Consider the following 27,847-nt stretch of genomic DNA (forward strand, 5'->3'; position numbering starts at 1 on the left):
ATCTTAACTGATCAGGTTTTATAATCTCCTGTCTTATAGATTCTATTCCTTCCATTATCTCTTTAAACATTTTAAACACATTTATTTTAAAGATCCTTTCATATTGCTCTATTATCTCTGTTTTCTCAGATGTGAATTGTTCAATTATTTGGGTCTATGGACTGGCTCTCCTGGCACTGTATTTTTAGATATGCTTTAAAATTTCACCCCATGGGCTTGTATTCAGTAGGAATTATCTTCCTCAGAACTCCCACTGACAGGCCTGTATGTGGTGTAGCTTTATGGTTGCCTATGCCCAAGATATATGCATTCACAGGTTTCAACCAGTTTGGGTTTTCTTCGGCCGTGCCCCGCGGCATGTGGGATCTTAGTTCCCTGACCAGGGATCGAACCCATACCTGCTGCACTGGAAGCAGAGTCTTAACCACTGGACCGTCAGGGAAGTCCCAGTTTTTATATTAGTTTCTCAGCTTAAGGTCTCCTCACCACTTGGATAGTGTAAGACACAGACTGGATTAGGGTTATTCCCTCATAGGTGACTCTGTTTGCACCCACACCCTGAAGCAGAAAGTCTGCTCCCTGCTGTGACTCTGGGCTATGGGGCAGAGATCTTCTGGTCCCCATTCATAGGTGGTATCACTCTTATCAAGCTTCCAGCTTTAGGTAAGAAGTGCAGTTCTAGCTCCAGTCATAGATGGGCCTGTGGCCTCAGCTCATACCCCCCATGTGTGTATTAATACTACTACCCCTGATGTGAGTATGCAGTTAAGTCCCTCCAAGTACCAGTTTCTTCAGCTTTTGCTCACTACCATCGCTATAGATTTCTTCTTCATTTTAACCATAGAGAGTCCCTCTCTCTTGCTATTAGTTTGGAGTAGGGAATTCCATGCCCACTCATTCCTCCATCTGACAACAAAGTGGGCTATGAGATGATACTTGCTCCACCCCTAGACTGGATGCTCCATGACAACAGGAACTGCAGCTGTATCCTCAGGACCCATCACAGTACTTGGCACATATCAGGTGCTCAATAAATATTTATTGTACTGAAATGAGCAAAAAGGCACTAGAAGGCATTTCAGGACAGGTAAAGAGCAGTGGCTAAAGCAAGAATGAACAGGGTGTATTTGGACAGGTTCACTGAAGACAGGGTGTGAGGAGGATGGCCGTGGGAGATCAGACAGGACAGGCAGGTGGGGGCTGGATTGTGGGGGTTCTTTAGTTCCACCCCTATGAGGCTGAACTGGGTCTGGTAGGTAATGTGGAGCCATCGAAGGTCTCTGAGCAGGGGAGTGATATAATGTAGCAGGTCTAAGGATGATGATTCTGGGAGCAGGGTGCAGGAATAGATTTGAGGGGGAGATGTAGGAGAATGGGAGGCCAGTTAGAGTCTACTGCAGTGGTCCAAGGGACAAGACTAAAGGTCTGACCTCAAGGGGTAATGAGGAATAGAAGGAGACCCATGCAAGAGACGTAAAAAGAAAGGCCTCAGAGCCTGGCTAGGTGTGGGGAATGATATGCGGCTGAGTCAAATATGAGCCCAAGGGTTTGAGCCTAGGTAGCAGGAAGAATAATGAAACTACAAATGGAAATAGAAAATGGGTGCATGGACTCACAGCCACAGCCACAAACGACTCCTACATGTGATGCACAAGGGGACACACACAGATGGCCAGTGCAGCCTGAGGGAGAGGTGGCCCAGCTGCCTCCCTGGCTTTAGGGAGCATCATCCCTAAAGTCACACCTATGCAAACACCAACCTGAAGACTGGCAGCACTGTTTTCACTTCCAAAAAACAACCGTTAAGAAGGAGGAAGCGGTGGTGATCGCTTCAGTTTGAAAAAGTCTTTAGGAGTTTTCTCGTCCATCTGCTTGTCTCAAGACCAAACCTACTAAAGCTGTCCCTGTTCCCAAATTTGTCCCCCCCAAAAAGGATTTTGCAATCACTGTGCTTCCTAGGATCCAATCAAAACCTTTTCTGCTGCTTTTAAAGGTCACGCAGCTCGCCAGCAAATTTTACCCATCCCTCCAGCCCACCCTCCTGCCTCCTCCTGTCAGCTCTCAGTGATAACCAGCCAATACTTCCTGCCTGAACCAAACACTTAGTCTGGGACAAAATTCACCCAGATTTTCCAGATACTCATCTTCTGTTACTTTCTAATAGCTTTGAGTCTCTTCATGTCAAAAGTGTGGGGCTTGCCTACTGGAAGCCTCCTAAAGTAGGAGGAAGTGTACCAAGCTACAGAGAACGCTGGTTGTGGATTCGAATTCTGCACCCACCCTCACAAGAGCTGAGGACCTTGGGAGTTTACCCAACCTCTCTGAACCTCGATTTCCTCAGCTTAAAATGGAGGCCCTGATGCCTTCCTCACAGCATGGTTGCGAGGTTCCAAAGAGAAAACACTGGAGAAAGTAACGAGCATAGTGCTTGGCACATGGTCTGCCTTCAAACAGTGGTTGAAGGTATATATCTGAGAGAGCGTCTGCTCAACAGATACAGGGAATGGAGTGGAACTGAAAAACTGACATTCAGTTTTTGCCCTCAGTCGTCAATATTTCCAGGTGAATAAGCCCACAGCCTCTAGCCCTTCCCCACAGTTTATTTTCCAGCTATTTCCCCAGCCCCAGGCTCCTGTCTTCTGCTGACTTGCTGCTGTCTGTCTCTAGTCACAGCTCCCACTGCCTCTTCTGATCCCAGAGTGGGGTGGGTCAGGAGGGGCCTGCTCAAGCCAGGCCAAGGGCTTACCTGGGGCCGAGGGTGCCCGGTGACAAGGCACTGCAGCACCAAGGTGTCCCCCTCCCGGATGGTGTAGACGCGCTCACTGATGTTGTCCTCTTTCACCACACACGCCTGGCCCGCATGCACGATCTGAGCCTGGGCTGGAGCTGGCGGGAGACGGAGAGGTTTAGACAGGAGGCCCCGAGGCCAGAGGGGTTCTAAGGCTCCCTTCTGCATGTGTCAGGGGGAGGGGTCAGCCCAGACTTCTCCATGACATCCCTCAGAGGCCTGATCCCATCGAGCTCAGGAAAGAATCCTCCTAGGGCCCCGGGCCAGACCAGAAGGGCCAGGGCCAGGGACTCAGGACAGGGGCAATTCGTCCCCATCCCACGGCCCTTGCAAGAGACCTGTGCTCTTCAATGAGCTGAGGACTGTGAGGGGGCTTTGTAATCTGTACAGAGTGGTTGTCACCCAGTGAGCGTCGTGCCTTAGCAGCCCCCGGTCGTGCAGGCTGCTGGTGCTCTGCCCAGCTCCCTGTATCTGGCAGGTGCCTTCATTCCCAGCTGCTGTGTTAGCTGCTAGGCACGCAGAGCTCACCTGCCCCAGGGGATTGCCCTCCACCAGTGGGAGCTGCCTGGACCAGACACGCCTAGGAGGTCATCCCTTCCCCAATACATACACACCCCAATGACTGGTGGACATGACGCAAAAGCCCAGCCACCTTGCCTCAAGCTGGTGTGACCACGGTTCTGTTCATGCTCCAGAGGCCTCCTACCCCACCCCAGGGAACAGGCTGAGACTAAGTCAACTAAACCACATTTTCACCTGGCTGTTTCCCTTGTCCCCTTTCAGTTGGTCCTTAGAGCACTTTCTCAGCAAATCACTTGCCTGAACTCACTGCCACCAACCATCCGAGGCTCAACCTTCAGCGAACCTAACTAAGATAGCCCCCAGCCCCACAGACTGCACGTTCCCCTCACCCAAACGCCTGTTACTTTTCCCTCATTGCTCTCTGAACCTATGCCAGCCTCCTCTCCAAGGGAGAGAAGTTCTCACCGGGGTCTGGAAGCTCTCACAAGACTTTGGATCCTCCCTAACCTCTCTCACAGTGGCCAGGGCTGGGATCTGGCCAGGGCTGGGGGACCAGAGCTGGGATATGGCTGGGGGACCCAAAGGTAAAATGATTGAACCAGAAAAGTTCATAGCCCTCCTTCAGTGTCTTAGCCCCACTGTCCTGAAGGAAAACCAGCCCCCAGCCCACCAGTACTTGGGTTCTGGGAAGGAGGGCAAGGCCCCCAATTTCAAACCTGTCTGCTCACATATGAGGGTGGAGGGAGTGGAGGCAGGAGAGCTAATCCAGGGCACGAGGGACACAAGGGGGTGAAAACTGAGTCCTTGCCCTAAAGAGGTGCAGGGAGGTGAGATAAAACCTGTTCATAAAATGTGTAATTTCCTCCGGGAAGCATTCCATGATTGACCTACATCCTCCCCTCCTTCTGTATCCATCATTTTTCCAGTGCAACAACAAAGCATCAATCTGCGTGTCTACCAAATTCAGCATTCTTATCTTTCTACCTACCAGACCATGAACTTCACACCTTGGTATCCCCAGCGCAAAGCCTTGAATATAGCAGGTACTCAGTGAACACTGAATGAATGAATTTATAGGAATATGCCATGGTGAAGCTGCTAAGCATTGTAAGAAAGGTAAAGAGGAGGTGAGAGGAGAAAGACATCACTGTCTGCTGGAGAAAGAATCACAGAAGGCTCTATGGAAGAGGCAACTTTTTTTTTTTTTTTTTTTTTTTTTTTTGCGGTACGCGGGCCTCTCACTGCTGTGGCCTCTCCCGCCGCGGAGCACAGTCTCTGGACGCGCAGGCTCAGCGGCCATGGCTCACGGGCCCAGCCGCTCGGCGGCATGCGGGATCCTCCCGGACCGGGGCACGAACCCGTGTCCCCTGCATCGGCAGGCAGACACTAAACCACTGCGCCACCAGGGAAGCCCGAAGAGGCAACTTTTGAACCAGCCCTCAGAAAACAGGGGGGCTTCCTGCAGGTTGACAGGGCAGTCTTATATTCCATATTACCCGGGGTAAAATACTAGTGATCTTTGGACCTTCATTTTCTCATCTCTAAGATGGAGAGAATGCTACCAACCCTGAGAACTCACAAGGGTGGATGTGATCATCACACAGGATAAATGAGAAGTGCTTAGCAAACTCTGATGTGTTCTACTGTTGCCACAAATAGCACCTTAACAGAGTCTTTCCAACCAACACTGATGGGACAGTCATGAACTCATTACAGAGATGGGTCCACAGAGGCAGCCCGGCCACACATCAAGAAGTTTGTGGGGCAGCCATCTGGGGGTGATGTAGGCTGTGTTTAACCATGAGAGCCTGCAAACAGCAGCAAGTTCTGCAAACAGTGGCAGCTGCTACCAACCCAGAGTCTGAGTGTCCAGTCTGGCTGCCATGGTCAGGAGACAAGCTGTGTGACCTTGGGCAAGTCAAACCTCATGGGCCTCAGTTTCCCCACCTATAGGAGGGGAGTGTATTAGATGACTTCTGAGGTCTTTTTTCAACTCATACTTTCTATGAATTTTATAAACAGCATGTGGTCCCTGTATAAGATGCACCCTGGACATTGGGGATTTAAAGTAAATGATGAAGTCCTCCTTTATCATTTTATTCATTTGTTCAGCCAGTGTGGCTTCTACTCCACAAATGTAGATGTGCAAGGAGGTTTTCTCTGTTTTTCTATAAATGAACTTACTCATCCCATCGTGGAGCAGAGAGTTGGTATCAGTAAATTCAGGATCTCCTGCCCCCACTTTATCCCGAGTCTAGGGTCAGGGTAGGGGTGGGTCCGCAGGGTCCAAACCCCCCCCCCAAAAAAAAAAGATGCACCCTGGAATCTAGGGAATGGGTCTGAAACTATCACCCCCTGCAATGAAAATGCTTTGGAAAAGATAGCCATCTGTGGCCAAGGTCCTCAGGAAACAAGCCACCAATGTGTGATGTGTGTGCCAGTCGTTGATAAGCCCAGAAGGCTGCATGGATGTCTGCAAGAGGCCTGGAGTGCCTCTCAACAAGGAAGATGTTGATTTAACAGGCTCCAAAGGAAGATAAGCTGTAATCTTGGACACTGTGGCTTGCCCGTAGCCAGGCAGTGTTGTAATGATAGACACTTTGGTGACTGATAAGGAATACTGAAAAAGAGCTGGAGAGCTGGACTTTCTCAGGGCCTGGCCAGCCCAAGCCAGAAAAGATGGGGCCTGGCCATCAGACACAAAGCCTCTGGCCACCTGACAGGTACTCTTCCTCACTGGACATTGGGCTATGAGCTGGCATCATGGGTGATGACATCATTAAGATTATCTAACGTCCTTTAATGACATTAACTCCTAAGACTATCCAACTCTAAAATAGTAGAACCACTTTGGAAGAGATTTTGGCAGCACCTATTCAGGCTAAACAAGTGTACACCCCATGATGCAGGAATTCCACTCCTGGGTATGTACCCAATAGAAATTAGTGCTATGACAACCAAACAATAGGTCCAAGAATATTCATAGCAGCTTTATTCATTATAGCTAAAAACAAGAAACAACCCACATATCCATCAAGAACAGCAAGGATGAATAAATTCTGGCATATTCCTACAATGGAATATTACACAGAAGTGAAAAAAAGAACTACAGGGGCTTCCCTGGTGGCGCAGTGGTTGAGAGTCCGCCTGCCGATGCAGGGGGCACGGGTTCGTGCCCCGGTCCGGGAAGATCCCACATACCGCGCAGAGGCTGGGCCCATGAGCCATGGCCGCTGAGCCTGCGCGTCTGGAGCCTGTGCTCTGCAACGGGAGAGGCCACAACAGTGAGAGGCCCGCGTACCACAAAAAAAAAAAAAAAAAAGAAAAAGAACTACAGATAGACACAACAACCCTTTTGAATCTCACAGCACAATTTGAGTGAAAGAGCTCAGACATAAAAGAGGAAATAGTGTATGCTTTCATAGATTTGAAATTCAAGACTGGAAAAACCAACCTTATAGTAACAGAGATCTAAACAGTGGTTGCCCTTGGGTGGAGGTGGGCGGATACTGGGAAGGGCACAAGAGAAGTTTCTGGGGAGGAGATGGGATCCCATCTAGTGAGACGGAAATGTTCATAGTCTTAATCTGAGCGGCTGTTACACAGGTGGATGTACATGTAAAAATGCATCAAGGTATTTGCTTAAGATTTTACTATATCACTTTACACTTCAATTAGACAAAAAAAAAAGAGCATCCAACCCCCCTTTGATGACATTGTCCATTGATGTTATCCAGCTTCCTCAGTCGACACTAACCATTACAATTACCCACTCCCTTTACTCTGAGTCCTATTTGATGAGCCACTTCCCATGGCTGACTTCTTCCCAGTTCAGATTTTCCTTCTGGAGCAAGCGCTGCCTAATTGCAAAGCACTCAGGCCCCCTTGGCATAGACATTCCAATTTGCCCATCACCCCCCACTGAATTTCGTTAACATGAGTCAGCCTCCCCAACTCTCGCCCCTGGAATGGCTGGAACTGCTTTCTGACCCTAAACCAACAGAGATCCCACCAAGTTACAGACCCCCAAAGGGGTTCTGTCCCACTGAGCCTCAGCCTCTCGCTCTACACACCCCAGGAAGTCACTACCAGCGGCAACATTTTCTGATTCTAAAGGCAACCAGGCCAGGGCCTGAGTCAGGAGGCACCATGACATAATCCCTTCATTCAGTCTATCAAACAACAAAAGCAGGCCACTGCACTGGATGCTAGAGAGACTGTCATGAAAAGCAAACAAAGACCAGCTCTGAAAGAGCATTATTGGGGAGATGGATGGCAAACAAGGAAACAGAAATGAACGGATGGTTTCAGAGTGTGTTAAGCGCTAAGATGACCCTAAAGCAGGGCATCGTGAAAAAAGGAACAGTGGGCGGAGGAGGACTCTGCTGGAGAGAGGTGGAAAGAGCAGACAATCTAGGACTAATTTCTGGCTCTGCTACCCACTAGCTGGGTGACATTGGGCAAGTTACTTAACCTCTCTGAGCCTCAGCCTCTTCATTTGTAAAATGGGAACAATAATACCTTCTCCCAGGGCTAGTGTGAGGGTTGAATACAATATATGTAAAACATCTGCCCAAACAGTATGTGTTCTGTCAATAAATGACAGCTCCTGAGATGATTAAATAGGAGCAAGAGATGGGGACAGAAGACCACCCTCTGTGGCCCCCTCTGTATCTCAGGGGTGGAGCCACTCAAAGCAGACGCTAAACCATTAGGGAGGTTTCATGAACATGTTCAGAGTTCATGCTGAGGGCTGTGCAGGGAGTTGGAAAACCAGAGGGGAGGGATGGAGCCCTTTCTGAGCATCCCTCTTACACACTTAACTTTCAGAAAGTTACCTTGTGACTTTTAGCAAGTTATCTAAGCCTTAGTTTTCTCATTTGTAAAATGGGGTTGTGGAGAGGAATAAATAAGTAAACTCAGGTAAAGTGTTTAAAACTGTCTGGTACACAGTAAGCCATCAAGCATGTCAGCCAGCATTATTATTCCGTAAGTGATCCTGCACTCCTCTTAAAACCCCACCTCCCCAGGGCACTGCAAGGCCTTCGCATGAAAGGATGATGTCTTATCTGCCACAGATGATGAGGCCTGATACATTCCTGGAGTCCATTGTATATTTGCAAGCTCCTTGCCTCACTTCTGAGAGCCAGAAAGGGCACGTCCTATTTAGCCTCCTTTGGCAGAGAAGGAGACTGAGGCCTGGAGAAGGGAACACCCTGTCCACTCACAGACACAGGACAGTAGCAGAGCTGGGGCTCGAGCCCAGGCCTTCTGCCCACTAGCTTGGAACTCAGTTCACTGCCCTCCACGGACTCCTCTACCCGCGCCTTGTGTCACTAGGGGAGCCCTTTGCAGTGCATATTCCCAGGCCCATGCAGAACCACTAGCCCTGACTCTTCAGGGGCGGGCCTCAGAGGTTGTATTTGTAACACACTCCCTTTAAATTTCAGAGGCACTGCTGGATTTGTTTATCTCTGCTTGACGCCACATTGGTGGATAGAAAATAGGAAGGATTGTGGAACAATTTCCCTGCTTCTGGCCTATGAGACTTCTGCTATTTAACTCTCCCAAGATTTAGCAACAAACCCCATGGAAAAGGAAAACACTGTCTGCCAAACCTGTGCTCCATAAAATGCTCACAGATAGCCCATCGCCAAATAAGGATGTTGCATCTTCTCCCTCTCAGAGTCTCAGCACACAAGACTATACTATTAAAGGCCCTGAAAAGTCCTGCAGTAAACACATCCATGTAACTTGGTTTAATCCAGTGCTTTCCACTTGACCATAAAGCTCTTTCTTAACAGAATATAATGGCTGTGGAGTCAAGTAACATTCCCCTCCCCAGCCCCTTGGTTGAGAGTAACCAAGCGGCATGAGACATGCCACCAATGAGGTAGCATCCTAAGGAGGGCAACTGAGCAGAAATGGCAAGTCCCTGGCAGATGCTTCTGGTCTATGAGCTCACTCCTTTCTACCTGCAAAAGTGTACACCCCACACCGTAGGTAGGGGTGGGGACTGCCAGCACCCAGTGAGGAAGCCATAAACTCTCAAGGATGCATGTTAAGGCAAATTCCAGCTGGCTCCGTGGCCTTCTGAAGAGAATTCTCACTGGAACCTAGAAGGGGAATTTCATCAAGGATCCCCATCCCCCATCAGAGAATTTTCTCCCCAGCTGCGAGCCAAGTGGGTGGGGGACACTGGCAAAGTACATGAGGATGCAACAGTAGGATGTAGAACCAAACAAGGCTGACAGACAGCAAAGGGAATGAAAACCCTTGATTAAAAGCCCCATCACATCAGCTTTCCTTCAGCTTTCTTCCCCACCCTAAATTTTAAAAGGTTAATCATGACCAAGTGGCATCTGGTGTCCTGCTTCCCCCTCCTGACTCTTTCAGGGGAAGTGTGTCTGCAGGCTGCGGAATCTTCCAAACAGAGCAGAGTGGTGGGAAGGCAAGGAGAGAAAAGAAGAAGGGGGTGCTGCCGACTCCCCCACCTGAAGCTGGTTCTATCTCCCAGTTACTGGATGGCAGGGCAAGTACCATCACCCTAACCACCTCCTGGAAGCATCACTGAGTGTTCTGGGCCAGGCGATATGGAAACAGAATCTGTGGTCTGGTCCTAGCTTCTATAAGACAGTCATTCACCAAATCCTTATAAGTGTGAGGTGCTGAGCTTGGTGCTGGGGGTACAGAGAGCTATGGTACCCAGGCCCTGCACTAGGGAAGTGCATAGTCTAGAAGAGCTAGGATAAGAATGATGCCTATAGGGCTTCCCTGGTGGCACAGTGGTTGAGAGTCCGCCTGCCGATGCAGGGGACATGGGTTCGTGCCCTGGTCCGGGAAGATCCCACATGCCGCGGAGCGGCTGGGCCCATGAGCCATGGCTGCTGAGCCTGTGCGTCCCGCGTACCACAAAAAAAAAAAAAAAAAAAAAAGATGCCTATAAAGGCCTGCTGAGAGGCAGAAAGGAAACAAGGAGGGATTACTGTGAGCTGGAATTATGTCTCAGGTCTCCCTCCCATTACCATAATATAACGATCACATAATAATATATACATAATAATAATATTACTCTGTGCCAGCGTTTTATTGAGTGTTTTATATCTATTATCTTATTTATTGCCCACAACAAGCCTATTATTGTTCCCATTAGTCAGATGAGGAAGCTGAGGCTCAGCAAGTTTAAGTAACTTGCCCAAGGACACCCTGCTGATTTGGAGTCCCTCTGACTCTCTGACTTTTGTGCTAAGCCCCATGCATTTCCAGTTTGCAAGTGCCTGGCACAGTGCTCAGGACACAGGGCCCCAGGTGCAGGACATAGTCTCTGAGCCACTGGTAGGGCCTGTCCCACGTGGCATCCTTAGAAACTATTCCTCCCTCATTCTCCCAGCTCCTGATACACACATGTTTATCGATCCTTTTGTGTATGTAATGTAAATGGACACTTAATAATTTAGCAGAGTTACCAGTGCTGAAATATTAACAGGCTTTTCTCTTTTAATTAGCTGCTCAGAGAATGGCGGCCGGAGTCTGAAAGGAGGCTCTCAGGGCAGGCGCTTGGCTGGCTCCTCCTGGGCCTCCTTCTGCCAGAGATGATGCTACACGCCTCTCCTGCAGACCACAGGCCATCAGATGTGTACCTCTCAGGAAAATTAACCCTGCTCTCTGTGCTCTCCACAGTGGGGCTTTGCCCTGCCCTCCCCACAGCCCTGTCTGCAGAGCTGGCTGAAGCCTGCCCTCTGTTTCTGCCGCTGGCCAGGGGGCAGGCCAGGTGGCTTCTCAGGAGTTCTGGAGTCTAGGGGAGGTGCCAATTTCATGCTGGAAAACAAGTTTGAACCAGTCCCCCCACCAGTACCACCTCCCCTGGCCTCACCTTAATGTGAGTCATCTTGAGGGGAAGCACCAGCACACCCTGCCCCGTCCACCTCTGGTCACTCTCTCAGGGCATTAGACCTTGGTCCAGGATGATTCTCTCTCCATCTTCCCTCTTGCTCCCTGGCCTCCCAGTCCTTCAAAGGCACGTACAATCGCCTGTTAACTTACCATTGATTCATGGATCCCTTCTGTAACATTTCCTGAGCACCTGTTGGCCTGCTCTCCGCTCTAGAATGCAGAGGCAGTCAGGCACATCCCCCTCCCTGAAGCACCTCTGCCTTCCCCTTGCTGCCGACTCTATTAAAAGTCTGCTCTCAGCAATAAGTCTTTTTTGCTTACCAAAACCAGATCCACATTCAGCTGACCTCCCCTTTGGCTTCAAAAATCTCTCCCCAACCTGAGTATGTATGTATCTCTCACCTCCAGGTTCAAGAGCACTGTCACTGAGTGTGGAAAGCAGCCACAGATGAAAGATCAGGGCACAGGCTGCCAGCCTATCACCATGATTGAGCATGAAAACAAGCTCTGCTCTCATAGTCAGAGGCAGGGCCTGGTAGGGCTCGCAGAGTCTGTTACTGTGTGTAAGGCCTGGTTCCATTTTCAGGAGCTGATACTGTTTGCAGAGCCTGATGCTTCTGGCAGAGCCTGGCACTGCTGAAAGTGGTGGCCAGTCCATCTATGCCCCTGTCCCTGGGAAGGTTTGGCACCGCTGCACCTACATCCTGGCCCCATCAGAAGGCACACAGGTTTTGAGAGTGCCAGGTTCTACTCATAGAATCTTCACTGTCTGCATACCAGTGGAAGTCTAATCTGCACACAACCAATGAACTCAGGAATGTTAGGACAGGTCATCAGAAAGCCCTCTAAGTGGGGGCTCTGAGGTCCCCTGGGGGAAACTATAAAGGGACTTTCTCCCTGGTGGGCAGGGAGATCAAAACTGTCAACAAATGAGGTGCCCTAGGACAGTGCTAACATTATAGGCAGGACACTCAGGGAAGAGAGATCAGAAAGGCACATGCCTCAAGGTGGGCACTGCTTGAGCCGAAGCTGTAAATGCAAGTCTGAGGGGCTGCCCAGATGGTGTAGTATGAGGGGCAGGAGGTAGGGCTCTATCTCTCCTCTAATAACTATGTGACCTTGGGCAAGTTATTTAACTTCTCGAAGCCTCAGTCTCTTCATCTGTAAAATGGGTATAATACTACATCTCAGCTCTAGTGAAAATATCTTCTGGGTTGTGAGGATTAAACGAGATAATGCACATTCGGTACAGAGCATAATCACTAGTATCTAGTAAGTGCTCAATAAATTTCAGTTCCCTTTCCATTTGATCATATAGCCTGGGACCCTTTGGGAACCTGTTCCAAGGGCCTGTAAGAGAAAAATGTAAAACTGAATGAAGAGGTCTACTTTGGGGGGATGCCAAGAGCCATAATCCCAAGAGACCAGAACGTCAATGTGGACAGAAAGAGGTAATCACTGGAAGGAAAGCTCTCCCCAGCAGAACATCCAGGATGATGGAGAGAGAGAGAGGCTACCACCCATCAGAGCAGAGTGGTTTCTGGAACCCAGGACCTGAGCCTGCCTGGCCCAGGGCTGTGGGGCCCATGGACATAGGGTTTCTCGTGTAAAAATTTTCTGCTGGGGTCCCGCTACGCAACCCCACCAAGATCTGCAGTCCTGGAGACCTCATCACTGCAGTTCACTTGGCCCTGGACCCTGGCAGTGGGCCAAATTCTAGAGGTGACCAAGCTTCCAACTGACAAAGCATACCTATCGAACTAAGCTCATGGGAGGGGCAGGGCTGGAGTAGACACAGCGTTCTCATTCAGACTGTTGCAATAATTGCTGTGTGACCTGGGGCAAATCATTTAACTCTCTAGTCTACAGCCTCAGTTTCCTGCCTATAAAATGGCTATAAGAATGCTTCTTATTGAGAGTGTTAAATATAATAAGAATGGAATCCACCAATCACAGCACATGCTGCCTAGTAGATGCTCTAGAAGTATAGTTAGAAGGGAGCAGAATAAAACCAAACTCACGGGGCTTCACTGGTGGCGCAATGGTTGAGAGTCCGCCTGCCGATGCAGGGGACACGGGTTCGTGCCCCGGTCTGGGAGGAGCCCACATGCCGCGGAGTGGCTGGGCCCGTGAGCCATGGCCACTGAGCCTGTGCGCCCAGAGCCTGTGCTCCGCAACGGGAGAGGCCACAACAGTGAGAGGCCCGCGTACCGGAAAACAAAAACAAAAACAAAAAAAACCCAAACTCATACCTAAGGGTGTGTCCACCCTGAGAAGGTCCCCCTAGTCTGAGAGTTGAAGCCTCCATTGTAGAGCCTGACAGGCCCCTGAGTAACCCTGTTTATTGGAGCCTGAGGCTCAGTCACCTGGGTACCAGTGTACCTGTGACCAACACTAGGGATGGGGCACATCCTGGGTGGGACCAGAGACACACTGCCAGGTGCAGGCCCCCAACCCAGAATGCAGAGCCTTGGCCAGCCCTGGACCAGGGAATGGAGGGAACAGTGGCCTCGCTAAAGCAAAGAACCCTCAAAGGCCCCTATGACCCAAAAGCCCAGTGTTTTCCTCCCACCCCCCGAGCTGAGACCCAAGCCTGAAGCACAGGGCACAGCTTTCAGCCTGACACAGGCCTGGCTGTGGGAACCAAGGGATACAGGGGGCTGAGGCACTGGACTGGGGCTGAAATGAGCATCTGGGGACCTGGGTCCTCAGAAAGAACAGGATGGTGTGTGTGTGGGGGGGGGCTTGGGCCCCCTGAAAGAACGGGATGGTGGCAAGTGGGTGGGAGTCCTTTCCAACCAAACCTGCAAGAACTGGCTGGAAGTTCCACTCCAGCACTTAACTTGACTAAACCCCCATTTCACCATACAAAACAGAGGCCAATAGTATTAGGCTCATCGTGTCTCACTTGATATGTCATCTCAAGTGAGATGACATATCAGAAAGTGCCATGTAAACTGTAAAGTTTTGCACAGATCAGGTCTTATTATTATTAGGTGCTCAAAAGACCCAAATATGGCTTCTGGAAGTAAAAACTGGAAGTTAAGAAGCAGGCCATAATGCACCTATTAAACCAGTGAAAATAAATTAAAATGATAAAAATCCATTGTGGCTGGGCTGCGCACAAGCCCGGCTCAAACTTTTTGTAGCATGGGCCGGCAGTGCGAAATGAGAACCATAAAACTGTTCCTATCCTATGACCTATTAGGCAATCTCACTTTGGGGAATAGGCCCCAAGGAAATAATTTAAAAGGAAAAAGTAATTCACATAAGGATATTCATGGCAGAGCTATTTAGAAGAAGAAATTGGCATCTGCCCAAATGCCCAGCACTGGAGAAATGGTGACCAAACTCCAGCGTATCAATGCAGGGGGTGCCCTGCGGCCATTAAGCTGACAGGTCTGAGGGTTCAGTCAATACCAGGAGATGTGTGAAGGAGATAAAGTCAGCCAAGAGAGCAGAATGGACCACTGTTTACTGCTATGTAAAAATATATTGACAGGTATGGGCAGGGAATTTAGAATGAATGGTTAATGTTTGATGGTCACTGGGTTCCTTTTTTTTCCCGTGAAGTTGTTTAAGTGGATAATAATAATAACAACCCTGAAAGCAAAATCACTCTTGCAGCTTAAGAGCAGGCGGGGCCTTAGACGCCAGGACAGAAGGACAGTGTTTCTGCAGAGCTTACCACCGCCACTTTGGCTGGGCAGCACTCTGGTCCCCCCCCACCCCCACCCCAGGCTACTGTGGGTTCCTGGGCATCATCCCGCCCAGCTGGGGGGTAGAATTATGGGTGTCACAACCTGACTGCTTGAAACCTCTTAAAGCACCCCCTGTGTAGTTCTTCCAGGCTGAACCTTCACCCCAGCTCAGGAGGCAGGAGGAGGATTGCCTCTGAAGGTTTAAAAACCAGGGATCAGAGATGCAAGGGCCTGATTAACTTTATGCCTCTGTCCACATCCATTGACCTCAGGAGGACAGCATTTAGTGACCCCCCCACACCCCCAAGGCCTGAGAGCCATTCCTCACCCTCCGTCACTGAAAACACACTGGCAGCCAGAAACCTGGGAGTCATCCCTGCCTTCTCTCCATCCACATCCCATGCCCAATCCACCAGCTCAACCTCAGAACTGATTCTGCATCCGACCCCTGAAACACCAACCTGGTCTTAGAAACCACTACCACCATGCCCTGCCTGGATTTTTACAGCAGCCTCCAGAGAGCTCTACCCTGCTTCCTCCCTTGCCTGGCACAGTCTGTTCTCCACAAGCAGCCAGAGGGATCCCTTTACAACATTAGGTCAGATCCTGTCCCTTCTCTGCTCAAAACCCTACCGTGGGTCTCCTCTCACTTCGAGTCGAAGCCATAGATTTTTTTTTTTTTTTTTTTTTAGTTTCTGCTTTATGACAAAGTGAATCAGTCATACATATACATCTGTTCCCACATCCCTTCCCTTATGCATCTCCCTCCCTCCCACCCTCCCCATCCCACCCCTCCAGGCGGTCACAAAGCACCGAGCTGATCCAAACGTAAGGTAGATAGATAGTAGGAAGTAGCCGCAGAGCACAGGGAGATCAGCCATAGCTTTTTCAATAGCCCGCCACACCCTGCATCTGCCCTCCTCCCAGCTGCGGCCACACTGCTGTCTTTGCTGTTCTTCAAGCAGACCAAGCCCACTTCCACCTCAGGGCCTTTGCACTTGCAACTCCCCCTGCTGGATTGCTCTTCCCCGGATATCCAGAGCTCACCCCATCGCTTCCTTCAGCTCTCTTCTGAGACAGGCCTTCCCCGACCACCCTTTTTAAGACAGCATTCCTGCCGCCACCGCCATCACTCTCAATCCCCTTACCTGCTTTGTGTGTTCTTCATACCACTCATCAACACCAGCATATTAAATAGTCACTTGCGGGTTTCCCTGGTGGTGCAGTGGTTAAGCATCTGCCTGCCAATACAGGGGACACGGGTTTGTAGCCCTGGCCCGGGAAGATGCCACATGCCGTGGAGCAACTAAGCCCGTGCGCCACAACTACTGACCCTGTGCGCCACAACTACTGAAGCCCACGTGCCTAGAGCCCCCACTCCACAACAAGAGAAGCCACCGCAATGAGAAGCCGCGCACCACAACAAAGAGTAGCCCCCGCTCACCACAACTAGAGAAAGCCCGCGCACAGCAACAAAGACCCAACGCTGCCAAAAAATAAATAAATAAAATTTAAAAATAAATAAATAAATAGTCACTTGTGCATTCTCTTTCTGTGTCCCTTTCAAAAGGAGAACACCCCTGGAAGGGAAAGCACATTAAATTTCTGAAAGGGATGACCAATCTTTTTTTTTCTTTTTTTTTCAAGAGTCAATTCCAGAAGCATAAAGTTTGGGAACGTATTTTCTTTTAGCATCAGGTATATTTATAAATCGGGAAATATAATACCTGCCTCCCTGCTTAAGTATTCTCATTATTTTTTTCTTCCATCACTGAAGGGTTTCTCTCCTTTTTTGGCTGAAATTTAAGAAAGCACATAAGTGGCATGCACTGTAGGATCTCAGCATGCCGAGTCTCTGAACAACTTGTAAATGACTTGAAACCCAGTCGGCTGGGGGAGAAAAGTGAAGGACCTGTGGATGGGGGAGGCCAATTGGACCTAAGTTCGATCACAGCCAGGGACAGAAAAGTCACTGCCATTAGGAGGCTCCTGGGGGCTAAGGACAGGAGGTGGGGGGCACTGCCTCTTAGGAGGAAAGTGAGGTCTGGAATGGGCAGCCATGTGGGTGGCAGTAAAGGGCTGGGTGCAAAACACACCTGTCTCCCAACTCATAAAGTAGCTCAAAGGGAACATGCTTGCTATAAACTTCCCCAAGAGGAAGATGGGAGGAGGGGTGGAATTCTGCCACACTTTCTCCAGGATCAGGGTCTCAGTCTTTCCCCCAATATTGTGTCACATGCCACTTCCCTGGTGGCAACCTCTGTGACTCATCAGAACAGGCCTGGGCGCTGGAATCACTCACTTAGCGTTGCCTCCTCTGAAAAGCCCCAGGCACTGGGCTCAGAATGGTTTTCCACAAGTTCCCATTTCCTCTTCACCACAGGCACCTGAGGGGAGCACTATTATTATCATTTGCTTGTGCACAGGGAAACTGAGGCACAGAGTATACCCTGCCCAAGATCACACAGCCAGTGAATGACTGGGGCAGGACTTGAACCCAGACCTGTTGCAGAAGCCTCTGCCACAAGCCTTCAGGCCACACTGTTTCCCACACTCCCACCTGAGCGAGAGAGATGACTTTGATATACTTAGTTGCTTGCTTCTGATATTAGACCTCAGTGGTGTCATGGAGCCTGGCAAGTCATGTGTGACAGCTGACCTCAGAGCTGCTAGTCACTGACACCTTGGTGTGAAGAACTTCTCTGGTTACTCTCCTCCCTGGGGCACTGAGGCATGAGGAAAGGAAAGAGTGGAGAGCAGGGGTTGGGGGCAAAGCTGCAGGACCACTTGGCTGACCCTTCCCAGAATCCTCCTCTCTGGTTGCCATGGAGCCACCTCTGCAGAGGCTTGGGCCCTGGCGGGGAGCGGAAGACCAGGTGGCGCCAAAGAAAGTGATCCAGAAGAAAGGAAGCTGGCCTGTCTGTGGAGGCCCTTGGAAAAGGGGGGCTGCAGAGGCATCAGTCCTGAGACCCTCGGTCACTAGGGCCAGCCGCAGGTGGAAAGGGAGAAGTGATTCCCAGGAGAAACTGAAAACACTGAGTAGAGACGGCTGAGGGGGGTGACAGGAGTATGCAGAAGGTTGCGGAAAGTGAGGTGCAGGAGGACGCCTGGACCCTGCCAAAACTGGGTGCTTGGCAGCACTAGCCCAGTGCCCAGCAAGTAGTTGGTACTTAATAAATGTCAGCCAGAGCTATCGTTAACCTAGGTGCTCAAAAGAGACTCCCTGGTTAGGACACCCGTGAGCTCCAGTCTGCTCAGGTCAGAAATGAAGTGTGAGTGCTGTGTCAGGCAGATGTGCTCAGGGCTCCCGTGGTGAGGGGCCCCCTGCCCTACAAGGGGACTCTCCAAGGTGTCAGCTCCCCTCTGAGCCTGGGCAGTTCTGCTCCTGCGAGGATGGCTGGGGAGGGCTTCAGGAGAAGAAGAGGCCCCCCTGCCACTCAGCCCAGCTGGGGCCACTGTGCCCATGCGTTCAGCCCAGCCCCCACCCTGGCACGGGCACAGTGGGTGAGCGCACGCCTGGCACAGGCCCCGGTGAGGGGAGAGAGGCTCCGAGCAGGCAGCTTTGTATTTTGTGAAAACCACATCCACAACTGAGCTCTCCAGCCAAGCAGGGCCTGCTGGGAAGGGTCTCTCTTCCCATCCCCCTGCTGGGGCCCACCCTCCTGCTGGGGCCCACCCTCCCCTCCTCAGCCCTCACCCCCAGGAGCCATAGGGAGTACCAGCTGCCACCCCGGCTGGCATGCGGGGCTGAGGGGGATGGCCTGGGCCCAGCTCTGGCCGTGCCAGGGTTCCCTGTTCCCCCACCCTGACCCTCTTCCTGCCTGGAATAAATTGGAATACAAATCAGAGGGAAATGCTTTCCTCTGTTTGAACAAATTGCTATGGATTCCTCCCTGTCTCAGGTCAGGGCTTGAAATGGGGGATATTTTCACTCGCCGACTGCTAATAGACTCAGGAGAAGTTTCTGGATCGATGAAGGCCAGGAAAATTAGCCAGGAGCTTCAGGCCAGCCTCAACCTGTCCCTGCCCCCCACTTCAGGTCTCCCAGAAGTGGTAGTGGGCAGTTATAACCCAGGCTGGACATAGCGCTCAGCTGACAGTCCAGAGTGTTGGATGCCCATTCCCGCCCCCTGTCTGGGGACCAAGGCAAAGATGACCAGGGGCTGCCCAGAGGAGCAGTGGGATAAAGGTGGACCCAAAGAAGCCCCCAAAGAGGTCTGCAGTCCCCCCACACATACATACATGACTCCCTGCACATAAACCCATGTTCTTGTGGGCATGATCACACATATGCACACTTTCAGCACATGCATGCCCACGTATATTTACGTGTGCACGAAAAATACTGATGAAGTGTACATGCCCAGTGTAGAGAGGACTTGGGGAATGTACTTCAGCTCCGGCTGAGGTACCCAGTGAGAACACCTTATCTCCTGCCAATGGTTCTCCATACACAAACAGACAGACAGAAAGACAGAAAGACACACACACACACACACACACACACACACACACACATACTGATCTCCAGCAGCAGCCAGGGCTCCCCACCAATCACTCCTTTCACCCCTCAGCCCCGCATCCCTGGCTCTATAATTCTGCAAGGGAGCCTGAAGGAGCCACTGGCTGCACCGGCCCCAGCTCCACCAGAATGAAGGGCAGGAGACTATGGGGAGATGCAGCCCACCCTCGCCCTGGACGGCCTCACAGCCCCTGCTCCCTCAGCTCCCGAGAAAGTGAGGGAGTGAGCCAGGCAGGGTGTCGGTGCTTCAGGCAGATTAGGGCATCCCTCAGGGCTGAGCCCTCCCAGCACCCCCGAGGCCACTGTGCCAGTGGGCAACGCCAGGGGCCATGGCTGTATGGGGAACTGGAGGAAGCCAGGAGGGGAGGGGAGAACTCATTGTAGCCTCTGAATGCCCCAGAAGGAGGTGGGTGGCTTGATCTGGAGAGAGCCTCTTATGTCTCCTGCCTGCTGCCCCTGGCACATTAAGCCACATGTGTGCACGCACGCATACACACACACACACACACACACACTCCTCTCGGTATCCTAGAGCCCAGATATGACTTGGGAGATAGAAGTGGGAGAGAAGGGTGTATTCAATGGCAGGTAGAGCTTGAAGCGACCCTTCACCTCTGACCACTGGTTTCTGCCTCTAAAAACTGACCAGTTAGAGCCAGGTAACCTCTAAGCCCATTACCTCTGACCTTCCATGATTCCAAGCTGGGCTGCCTGTTTGCTCTGTGGTCTGGGGACTTCTCTTGCCCTCTCTAGGCCTCAGGTTTCTTTTCTAACAAATTATTATATTTGATCTAAGTTCCCTCCTGGCTCTGACAATGCCAGTGCAGTTTTGAACTTCATGGGAGCTTATAAATGCCATGCAGATGTGTCCTTGCTTCTCCTGAGCCCACAGGATAATATAGGAGAATGAGAAAAATCCAGCTGGAAAGTCCTTTGACGTGACTTTTAACTTCAGCCTTGGCACCTAATTGCTGTGTGACCTTGACCTTACCTTCTCTGGTCTCAGTCTCTTCCTGCACAGACCCCTTGAGATTCAAGTGCCTCTGGATCAGTTAAGACCACTGTATTGCAGCTGAGCTCACTTCTTGCCACACCCTCAAGCTCTATCTCCTGGCCTTCTCTGTGTCTGGAATACATGGCCTTATTCCAGAAAGTAGAGTAAAGCCAGGTCTTGTGATGGCACAGACCTTCAGCTTGCCTTGTGGGCTTATGTATTTTGCTAGAGATAAACTGACCTCCCCAGAGGCCCCCTGAATTTTACTGGAACACCAGAATCCAGCTCCCCTCCCCAAGTCTACCCTCCAGATGTCCCTCTCAGTGATGGGATAAGTGCCTTCATTTAGAGTTTCACATAGGAAAAGTCTCAGGGCTAAGGAGATATTCAAGTTCAGGTCAGAGGCCTCAGCTTCCGAATCTTTCTGATAAGAGATTATGTTACAACAAGCTGAAATAAGGTCAGACAATGAGAAGAACTTCCCAATAAAGGATTAGACATTGAGCAAACAGCAGTGGGGTTGCCTGGGCTCATGTGGGTATGGGCTTGCTGAGAGGCAGAAAGATGAGGTAGATCATGGTTTCTAGCACAGTCCCTCAGTTTCTGGTTCCCCCAAACCAGGAGGGTCCACAGAGCTCTCCTGCAGCTGGGACTGAAAGGAGCCACCTGCTAGTGGAGGGAGGTACCAACCAGTGGAAATGAACAACCTCACAGAAATGTGAATGAACAGTGTGCTGGGGTGAGGGGGAGCAAATGAGCACTAGCAGATGGGAAGCTGGACCCTCACATGAATGTCTGGGTTACCCCAAGCAAGCCTTTTCCCTGCTCTGGTTCTCTGTCTTCTCTAAAGTTCCTTCTGGCCATACTCAGAGCCACCAGAGCACCCCACCCAACCTGAGCTAGGCTGGCAGGGTAGAGTGAGGTGGGGAGAAGAACAGCTGTTCACATCCATCTAAATCCTTTCATTTCAAGAAATGCCAACTGATCCTGAGGTGGGGATTTGTGGTAAAGACTGCTCATGACCTACCCAACTTCCATTCTCCCCTTCTATCTAAATAAACCCTGATATTCTCTTAGGTGAGAATATGTCCATCTAAAAGGCTACATTTGTCAGCCTCCCTTCATCTAAGAATGGCCAGTAAGGGACTTCCCAGTGGTTGAGAATCCGCCTTCCAATGCAGGGGACACAGGTTGGATCCCCAGTCAGGGAACTAAGATCCCACATTCCTCAGGGCAACTGGAGCCCACGTATCGCAACTACAGAGCCCTCACGCCACAACTAGAGAGAAGCCTGCATGCCACAACGAAAGATCCCATGTGGCACAACTAAGACCCGACTAAGCCAAAAAAAAAAAAAAAAAAAAAAAAAAATGGAATGGCCAGTAAGATGTAAGCAGACATCATTGGGAAGGGGCTCCTGGAAAAGCTGACTCAACTGGTAAATGACTCAGCCTTTTAAGTGTTCCTCCCTTCTTCCTGCCTGGCATGTGTCATGATGGCTGAGCCCCAGCAGCCCCTTGGTGACTTTAAGGCAAAATGCTCTAAGGCAGGGGTTCCCGAACTTTGCTGCACATCTGAATCATCTCGGGATCTTTCTTTAAAAAAAAAAAAAAAAAATGCTGATCCCTGGTTCTCACTCCCAGACATTCTGACTTAGTTGATATGAGGTATGACCGAAGCATCACAAATTTTAAACACGCCCAGATAATTCTAATATGCAGCAAGGTTTAAGAAGCACCAGCAAGATGAAAGGAGCCTGGATCTCTAGTGACCAAGGAGCCACCAGAGCAGCCATGGATAGCCTACTTCTAGACTTAAGAAAGTCACTTTAATTTGTTTGAGACTCTGTAGTCAGGTCTTTGGTTCTGGCAACAGAATGTGATTCCTAACTGATATAGGACTGAGGGTCCTCATGCTGCTCCCATCAGCAACCCATTCTCCACAGCACAGTCTGGGGAAAAAACAAAAAAAAAGGTCAGATCCTGCCCTCATGAATTTCACACTGGGGGCAGTAGGCAAGTACCAGACTTGGTATTGGGCAGGCTTGAGTTCAAATCCTGACTCCACTACCTGCTAACTTCAGGGGCTTGGGCAAGTCCCTCAAGCTGAGCCTCAGCTTCGTCATCTGGAAAATGAGGACGCTGGAAAAGGCTGCATTCTCCCGCACCACTGCGAGCTCCTTGGGGGCAGGTATCCTTCAGCCCTCCCTGCAGTCACAGCGCCCACCTCCCTTCCAGACACTTAGCAGCTGCTCATTAAACATTTACTCGGTTTACATTTGAACTGAATTGCTACGATGGGGCCCAGCTCTGAAATTTTCATTTTCTCGAAACCAAAAAGAGAAGAGAATAAACAAAAGGGCCACATTTCAAAAAGGTAACAGAATTTACCTATTGAAAATCAATGAAAACAACATTCCTGGAGCAGTTTCTTTCCGTCTCTTTAGCTTCAGGTCTGGAAATTCCCTGGCTAGAAGCAGAGTGAGAGAGGCTACTCTCCCAAGCTCCTGACCTTTCCAGTTAGACTACTAAACTAGAAAGTCCCCTGGCTCATAATTTAAAAAATGATAAGTGAGTTTTTTTTAAGACCCGAGGGTCTAGATGAGCATGGCTGAAACAAAGCTTGGGCGGTGACCTGGAAAACCCAGAAATGCCCTCAGAAAGCCCAAGGGAAGAAGGCATCTGTTTGGGCCTGACTCATTCAGATGCACTGTCTACACCAGCTGTGCCTGAGAATCAACTGGAGAGCTTCCGACCACAGCTGCCTTGATGCCACCTGCAGAGTTTCTGATTCAGGAGGTCCAGGGGTGGAGCCAGGCATCTGTTCTTGAAAAAGTTCTCCAGGTGGTTCTGACATGCCCCCCGGGCTGAGAAACACTTCTCTACACAGCTCCCAACCCTCCAGATAATCAAAGTCAATCCCAGCTGAGTTTCTGGGACTGGAAAGGAACCAAGAAGAGCCTGGAGTGGAATCTCCAAAGCTGGCCAAGCAGCGGCCTCATGCCCGCCCATGTCACACTCTCTCTCTCTTTCTCTCTCTCTCACTCTCTCTCTCTCTCTCTCTCTCTCACACACACACACACACACACACACTGAGATCACCCACCCCTGCAGCCCCAGCTTCCCACAGGCAGAAGGCCCGGCCTGGGTAGGGGAACTGCGGTTCCAGCCCGCCCTGGCCTGCGACATTTCTCAAAAGAGCAGCCTGCACTTCCTGCTTCCATACACCACCCACACCCAGGGCTCCCTACCATCTGCCTGCCATCTCCTCTGCTCTCGGGAAACAAAGTCCCCATAGATTGCCTTAGAGTTTACGAAGTGCTATCACTCTCAGCTCCTCTGTAATCCCAAGAGGTGGGAGCGCCTGAACCAGCCTTCCAGATAAGGAAGCTGAGCTCAGAGAGGTGAGGCTCCTGGGCCAGGGTCTCTCAGAGGCAGCAAGCTGCCCACTGACCCTCCAACCCAAGGCTTCCCGTTTGAGTCCAATCCTCTTCCCTGTCTGCCCTTGCTGTTCAAAGAGCAATCTGCGGGCTAGCAGCATCAGCATCACCCAGGAGTTTGTTGGAAATGCACAATCTCTGCTCAGCTCCAGACCCACTGAGTCAGAATTTGCATTTTCACAAAATCCCCAGGGGACTCCTTGGGAAGTCCCCTTGAGAAGGAGCCCCGCTCTGTGCTGCAGCCGCATCCCCACCAACCTCCCAGTCCCCAGACAGCCCTTACTCTGTCTCCTCCCCCACCTCAGATGGCCCTTCCTCCCACGGACTCCATCCCTTCCCCGCCTTTCTGGTCCCTGTCCCCTCCTGGGTCTCCTCCTACCTCCCTGATGCCACTTGCTCTGTCTCCTCTTTCTCCTCCCACCCCCAGGGCACTGGTCTCAGCCCAGTCTCCTCTCTCTACTCTCTCTTCCTTGGCAATTTTAGCCCACCTCGTGGTCTCACCTCACATCGTTGTATAGACATAAATCCAGATGTGCAAGTCCACCACTCAGAACAGATCTCTCCCCTGAGCACCGCCACTCATATCCATCAACATCTCTCCCAGACACCCCAGCACCAGAATCCCATGAAGTTCAAAACTGCACTGGCATTGTCATTCAAATAAAACTATTCACCGAGGCCTTGCTAAGTGCCAAGAACAGTGCTCAGGGCTTTCCAGGTATGGCTTATTGCACGCTTATCACAAACCCATCTGACAAGCAGAAAAGCCATGGCTTTGAAAGCAGATGTAATTTCTCGGGCTCTCACAGCTGGTTCAAACACGGGTTCCTTACCCAGAAGTCCAGGCATTTAACTGCTTCACTCCTCTGCCCCAAACCTGTCTGACTTCCCATGGCCTTCGCTCCATCTCATTGCCACTGTGTGCCAAGCCTCCCAACACCAAACTTCAGAGCCGTTTTCAGCTCCCATCCCTTGCCCAAGCTCTGAAATACTGCCAGGACCCAATGATTGTACATTCTCACTTCTCGCCTTTTGTAACAGTCTCTGACTGGATCCTTCCCCCATCCCCAACCTCCTACAGTCTATGCCCTACATGGCAGCCAGAGGGATTCTATTAAAAAGGTGTCAGTTCATGTCTGTCCTCTGTTCAAAATCCTCCCATGGCCCCCACCTCTCTCAGGATAAAATCCAAAGTCCTGGGCTTCCCTGGTGGCGCAGTGGTTGAGAATCTGCCTGCCAATGCAGGGTACACGGGTTCGAGCCCTGCCGGGAAGATCTCACATGCCGCGGAGCAACTAAGCCTGTGCGCCACAACTACTGAGCCTGCGCTCTAGAGCCCACGAGCCACAACTACTGAGCCCGTGTGCCACAACTACTGAAGCCTGTGCACCTAGAGCCCGTGCTCCGCAACAAGAGAAGCCACCGCAATGAGAAGCCTGCACACCACAACAAAGAGTAGCCCACACTCGCCGCAGCTAGAGGAAGCCCGTGCACAGCAACGAAGACCCAATGCAGCCCAAAATAAATTAATTAAATAAATTAATTAATTTAAAAAAATCCAAAGTCCTTACTTAGCCTTCAAGGCTGCAAACAATCTGCCCCCATTAACTCTCTAACCCCACCTCCTACTCCCCTCCCCATGGCTCACTCTGCTCCAGCCATACTGGACTCCTAGTTGTTACTAAATAGTCCAGGCATGTTTCTACCCCAGGGCCTTTGCAATGGCTATTCTCCCGCCTGGATCACACTTCCTGCAGACATCCACGGGGCTTCCTCCCTCCTCCCTCGGGCATCTTCAGGTCTCTGCTCTGTTGGCACCTACTCAAGGAGCACCTCTAACCCCAACTAATGGGTATGAAGTTGAACCACATCCTACCACACCTTGTTCCCTTAGCTGCTTTACCCTTTTTTTATAAAATTCATCACCATAGAATGCATTACTTATTCACTGACTTGTTTACTGCCTGTTTCCCCTCAACTTGAACTTAAACTCTAGGAGAACAAGAGCATGTTTATTTCATCAAATATTTCAAGTGCCACTTACAGAGGCTTCACTTACATGTTTGTTGGTTGGCTGCAGTTCTTGTACCCACTCCCTCCTGTTCATTCTCACAGCCACCACCATGGATCAAGCTCTCATTACGACTTCCCCAGACAACTTCTGGATCTCCTGACCAGTCTCCCTCCGCCTGACCGTAGCCTCTTCAAACACACAGCTGCATGGCTACCCAGCCTGATATGAGGTACCTGGGCTCATATCAACCCATTCCCCTGCTCAACACCCTCACAAACCCAAGATTCCAGCCTACTCCCCCCCCAAGCACAGGCTTTATAATCAGCAAATCTGGGTTCAAGCCCAGCTCTGCCCCCTTGGACAAGTAACTTCATCCTTCTGAGCCCTCAGTTTACTCATTGGTAAAATGGGCCGATGAGTGACTCTCTCTTAAGAGATTATGGTAAGGATTAAAGAAGACTATACATATTCCTTATCTCAGCCTGGGCAGCAAATGTTAGCAGTTTTTATTATTATTCCTTTACTGTTCCAACTCTAACTGCCCTGACTCCCTTTCAACCTACGCTCCAGCCCAAATCAACGACTCACAACTCCCCCCACACACCCAGGTTCTTTATCCTCCATGCCTTTGTCATAATGAGTCCTCCACCTGGGATGCCCTTCTCACTCCTTACTTCTATTTGTCAAGGCTGGTTCAAATGCCCCCTCCGCTACCAGGCCTTGGAAGTAATTTCCTCCCTCTTCGAATTCCCACAGCCCTTTATCTGCCCTTGCCACATGGCATTTATCAAGATCGTTCAGGAACCACCATCTTGTATGTGATTCCTCTCCCCTTCTCCTTGAGGGCATCTTATTTATCTCAGTAGCCCTGTCAATGGTCAGAACAGGGCCTTGCTCAAGGGAAGTGCTCAGTAAATATTTAATGAATGGTGAGAGGGACACCATACTGTTTTCCAACCCCCAAATCAGAAGATCCACTGGGATCGAGTCTACAAGCCACTTCTTACCAGCTGTGTAACCTTAAGCAAGTTCTTAAACTCTTAGAACCTTGGTATTTCCATCTGTTAAATAAGGACAATAGGACCCCCTGTTCTGACCTCTCAGAATGTTACGGAATCAAAGGAGGTAGACACATGAAAATGCTTGGCAATGCACGTGGTACTTACACACCTATAAGATATGGTCGTCAAAACCAACGAGTCTCCCCTAAAAAACTCATTCCTATTTGCCCAAAAAGGTGCCTGAAAGAATCATCATCGAACGCAAGGCAGGATGCCAAGTGAGTTTTACTTTCTTCCTTATACTTTTATGTTTACTCTGATTGTTTTTGCAGAGAACACATGTTACTCATAGACTTGGGAAAAGGGAGATTGCATTGCTTAAGAAAAAAGATTCATTCCTTTGGGTTAAGCATTGCTTTTGCCTTCCATATCAGCATTTAAATGAAATAGGGGCCCCTGAATACCTAGTATCAGCCGTCAGCCGATGTGTGCCTGCAAAGCAGGGTCTCTGACTATGGGGAGGAAGATGCACAAGAGGGGCCATACCCAGGTTCACAAAGAGGCAGCTCTGCCAAGGCACAAGGCCCTGCTCTGCACACAACCCAGCCAAGCCCCACCAGAGAGCTCTCCTCCAGCCTAGGGTTCAGGAAGTGTGGCTTTGGCCACAGGCGAATGCCCTGGGACACTGGGGTGGGGACACAGGAGGTGGAGGGCGGCCTGGAGCTTCAGAAGGCCCTAAGGAGCTCCGGTGGGCCCCAGGCTAAGCTCATCCTACTGGGAGGCTTGAGGCCAAGAGAGCCCAGGAAAGGCAAGAAGCAATGTTACAGCCAAGCCCTCCCCCTGCTGGCCATTTCTGGAGTGGCAGCGCCAGCGGCACAGGGCAGGGTCCCCAGGCACACACCCTCACACCTGGAGCCTAGTCAGGCTCAGGTGTCCAGAGGCATGTCAGAGCTGGGGAGCGCTCTTCCAGGAC

At 50.5% G+C, this 27,847-nt stretch overlaps 1 protein-coding gene across 3 annotated transcripts in view; it reads right to left on the minus strand.

Annotated features, from left to right (window-relative positions):
* Positions 1 to 27,847, minus strand: part of MDGA1 (MAM domain containing glycosylphosphatidylinositol anchor 1) — a 54,889-nt gene that overhangs the window by 21,644 nt on the left and 5,398 nt on the right. For all 3 annotated transcript variants that reach the window (XR_014016976.1, XM_081247737.1, XM_081247736.1), the window contains exon 2: positions 2,747 to 2,886. Coding sequence is in view for 2 of the 3 variants with exons in the window: in XM_081247737.1 (XP_081103863.1) it covers positions 2,747 to 2,886 (140 nt within the window). In the remaining variant the exon portion in view is untranslated. The remainder of the gene's footprint in view (positions 1 to 2,746; positions 2,887 to 27,847) is intronic.

Source organism: Mesoplodon bidens (genome assembly GCF_964165515.1).
Source record: "Mesoplodon bidens genome assembly, chromosome: 10".
NCBI lineage: Eukaryota > Metazoa > Chordata > Mammalia > Artiodactyla > Ziphiidae > Mesoplodon > Mesoplodon bidens.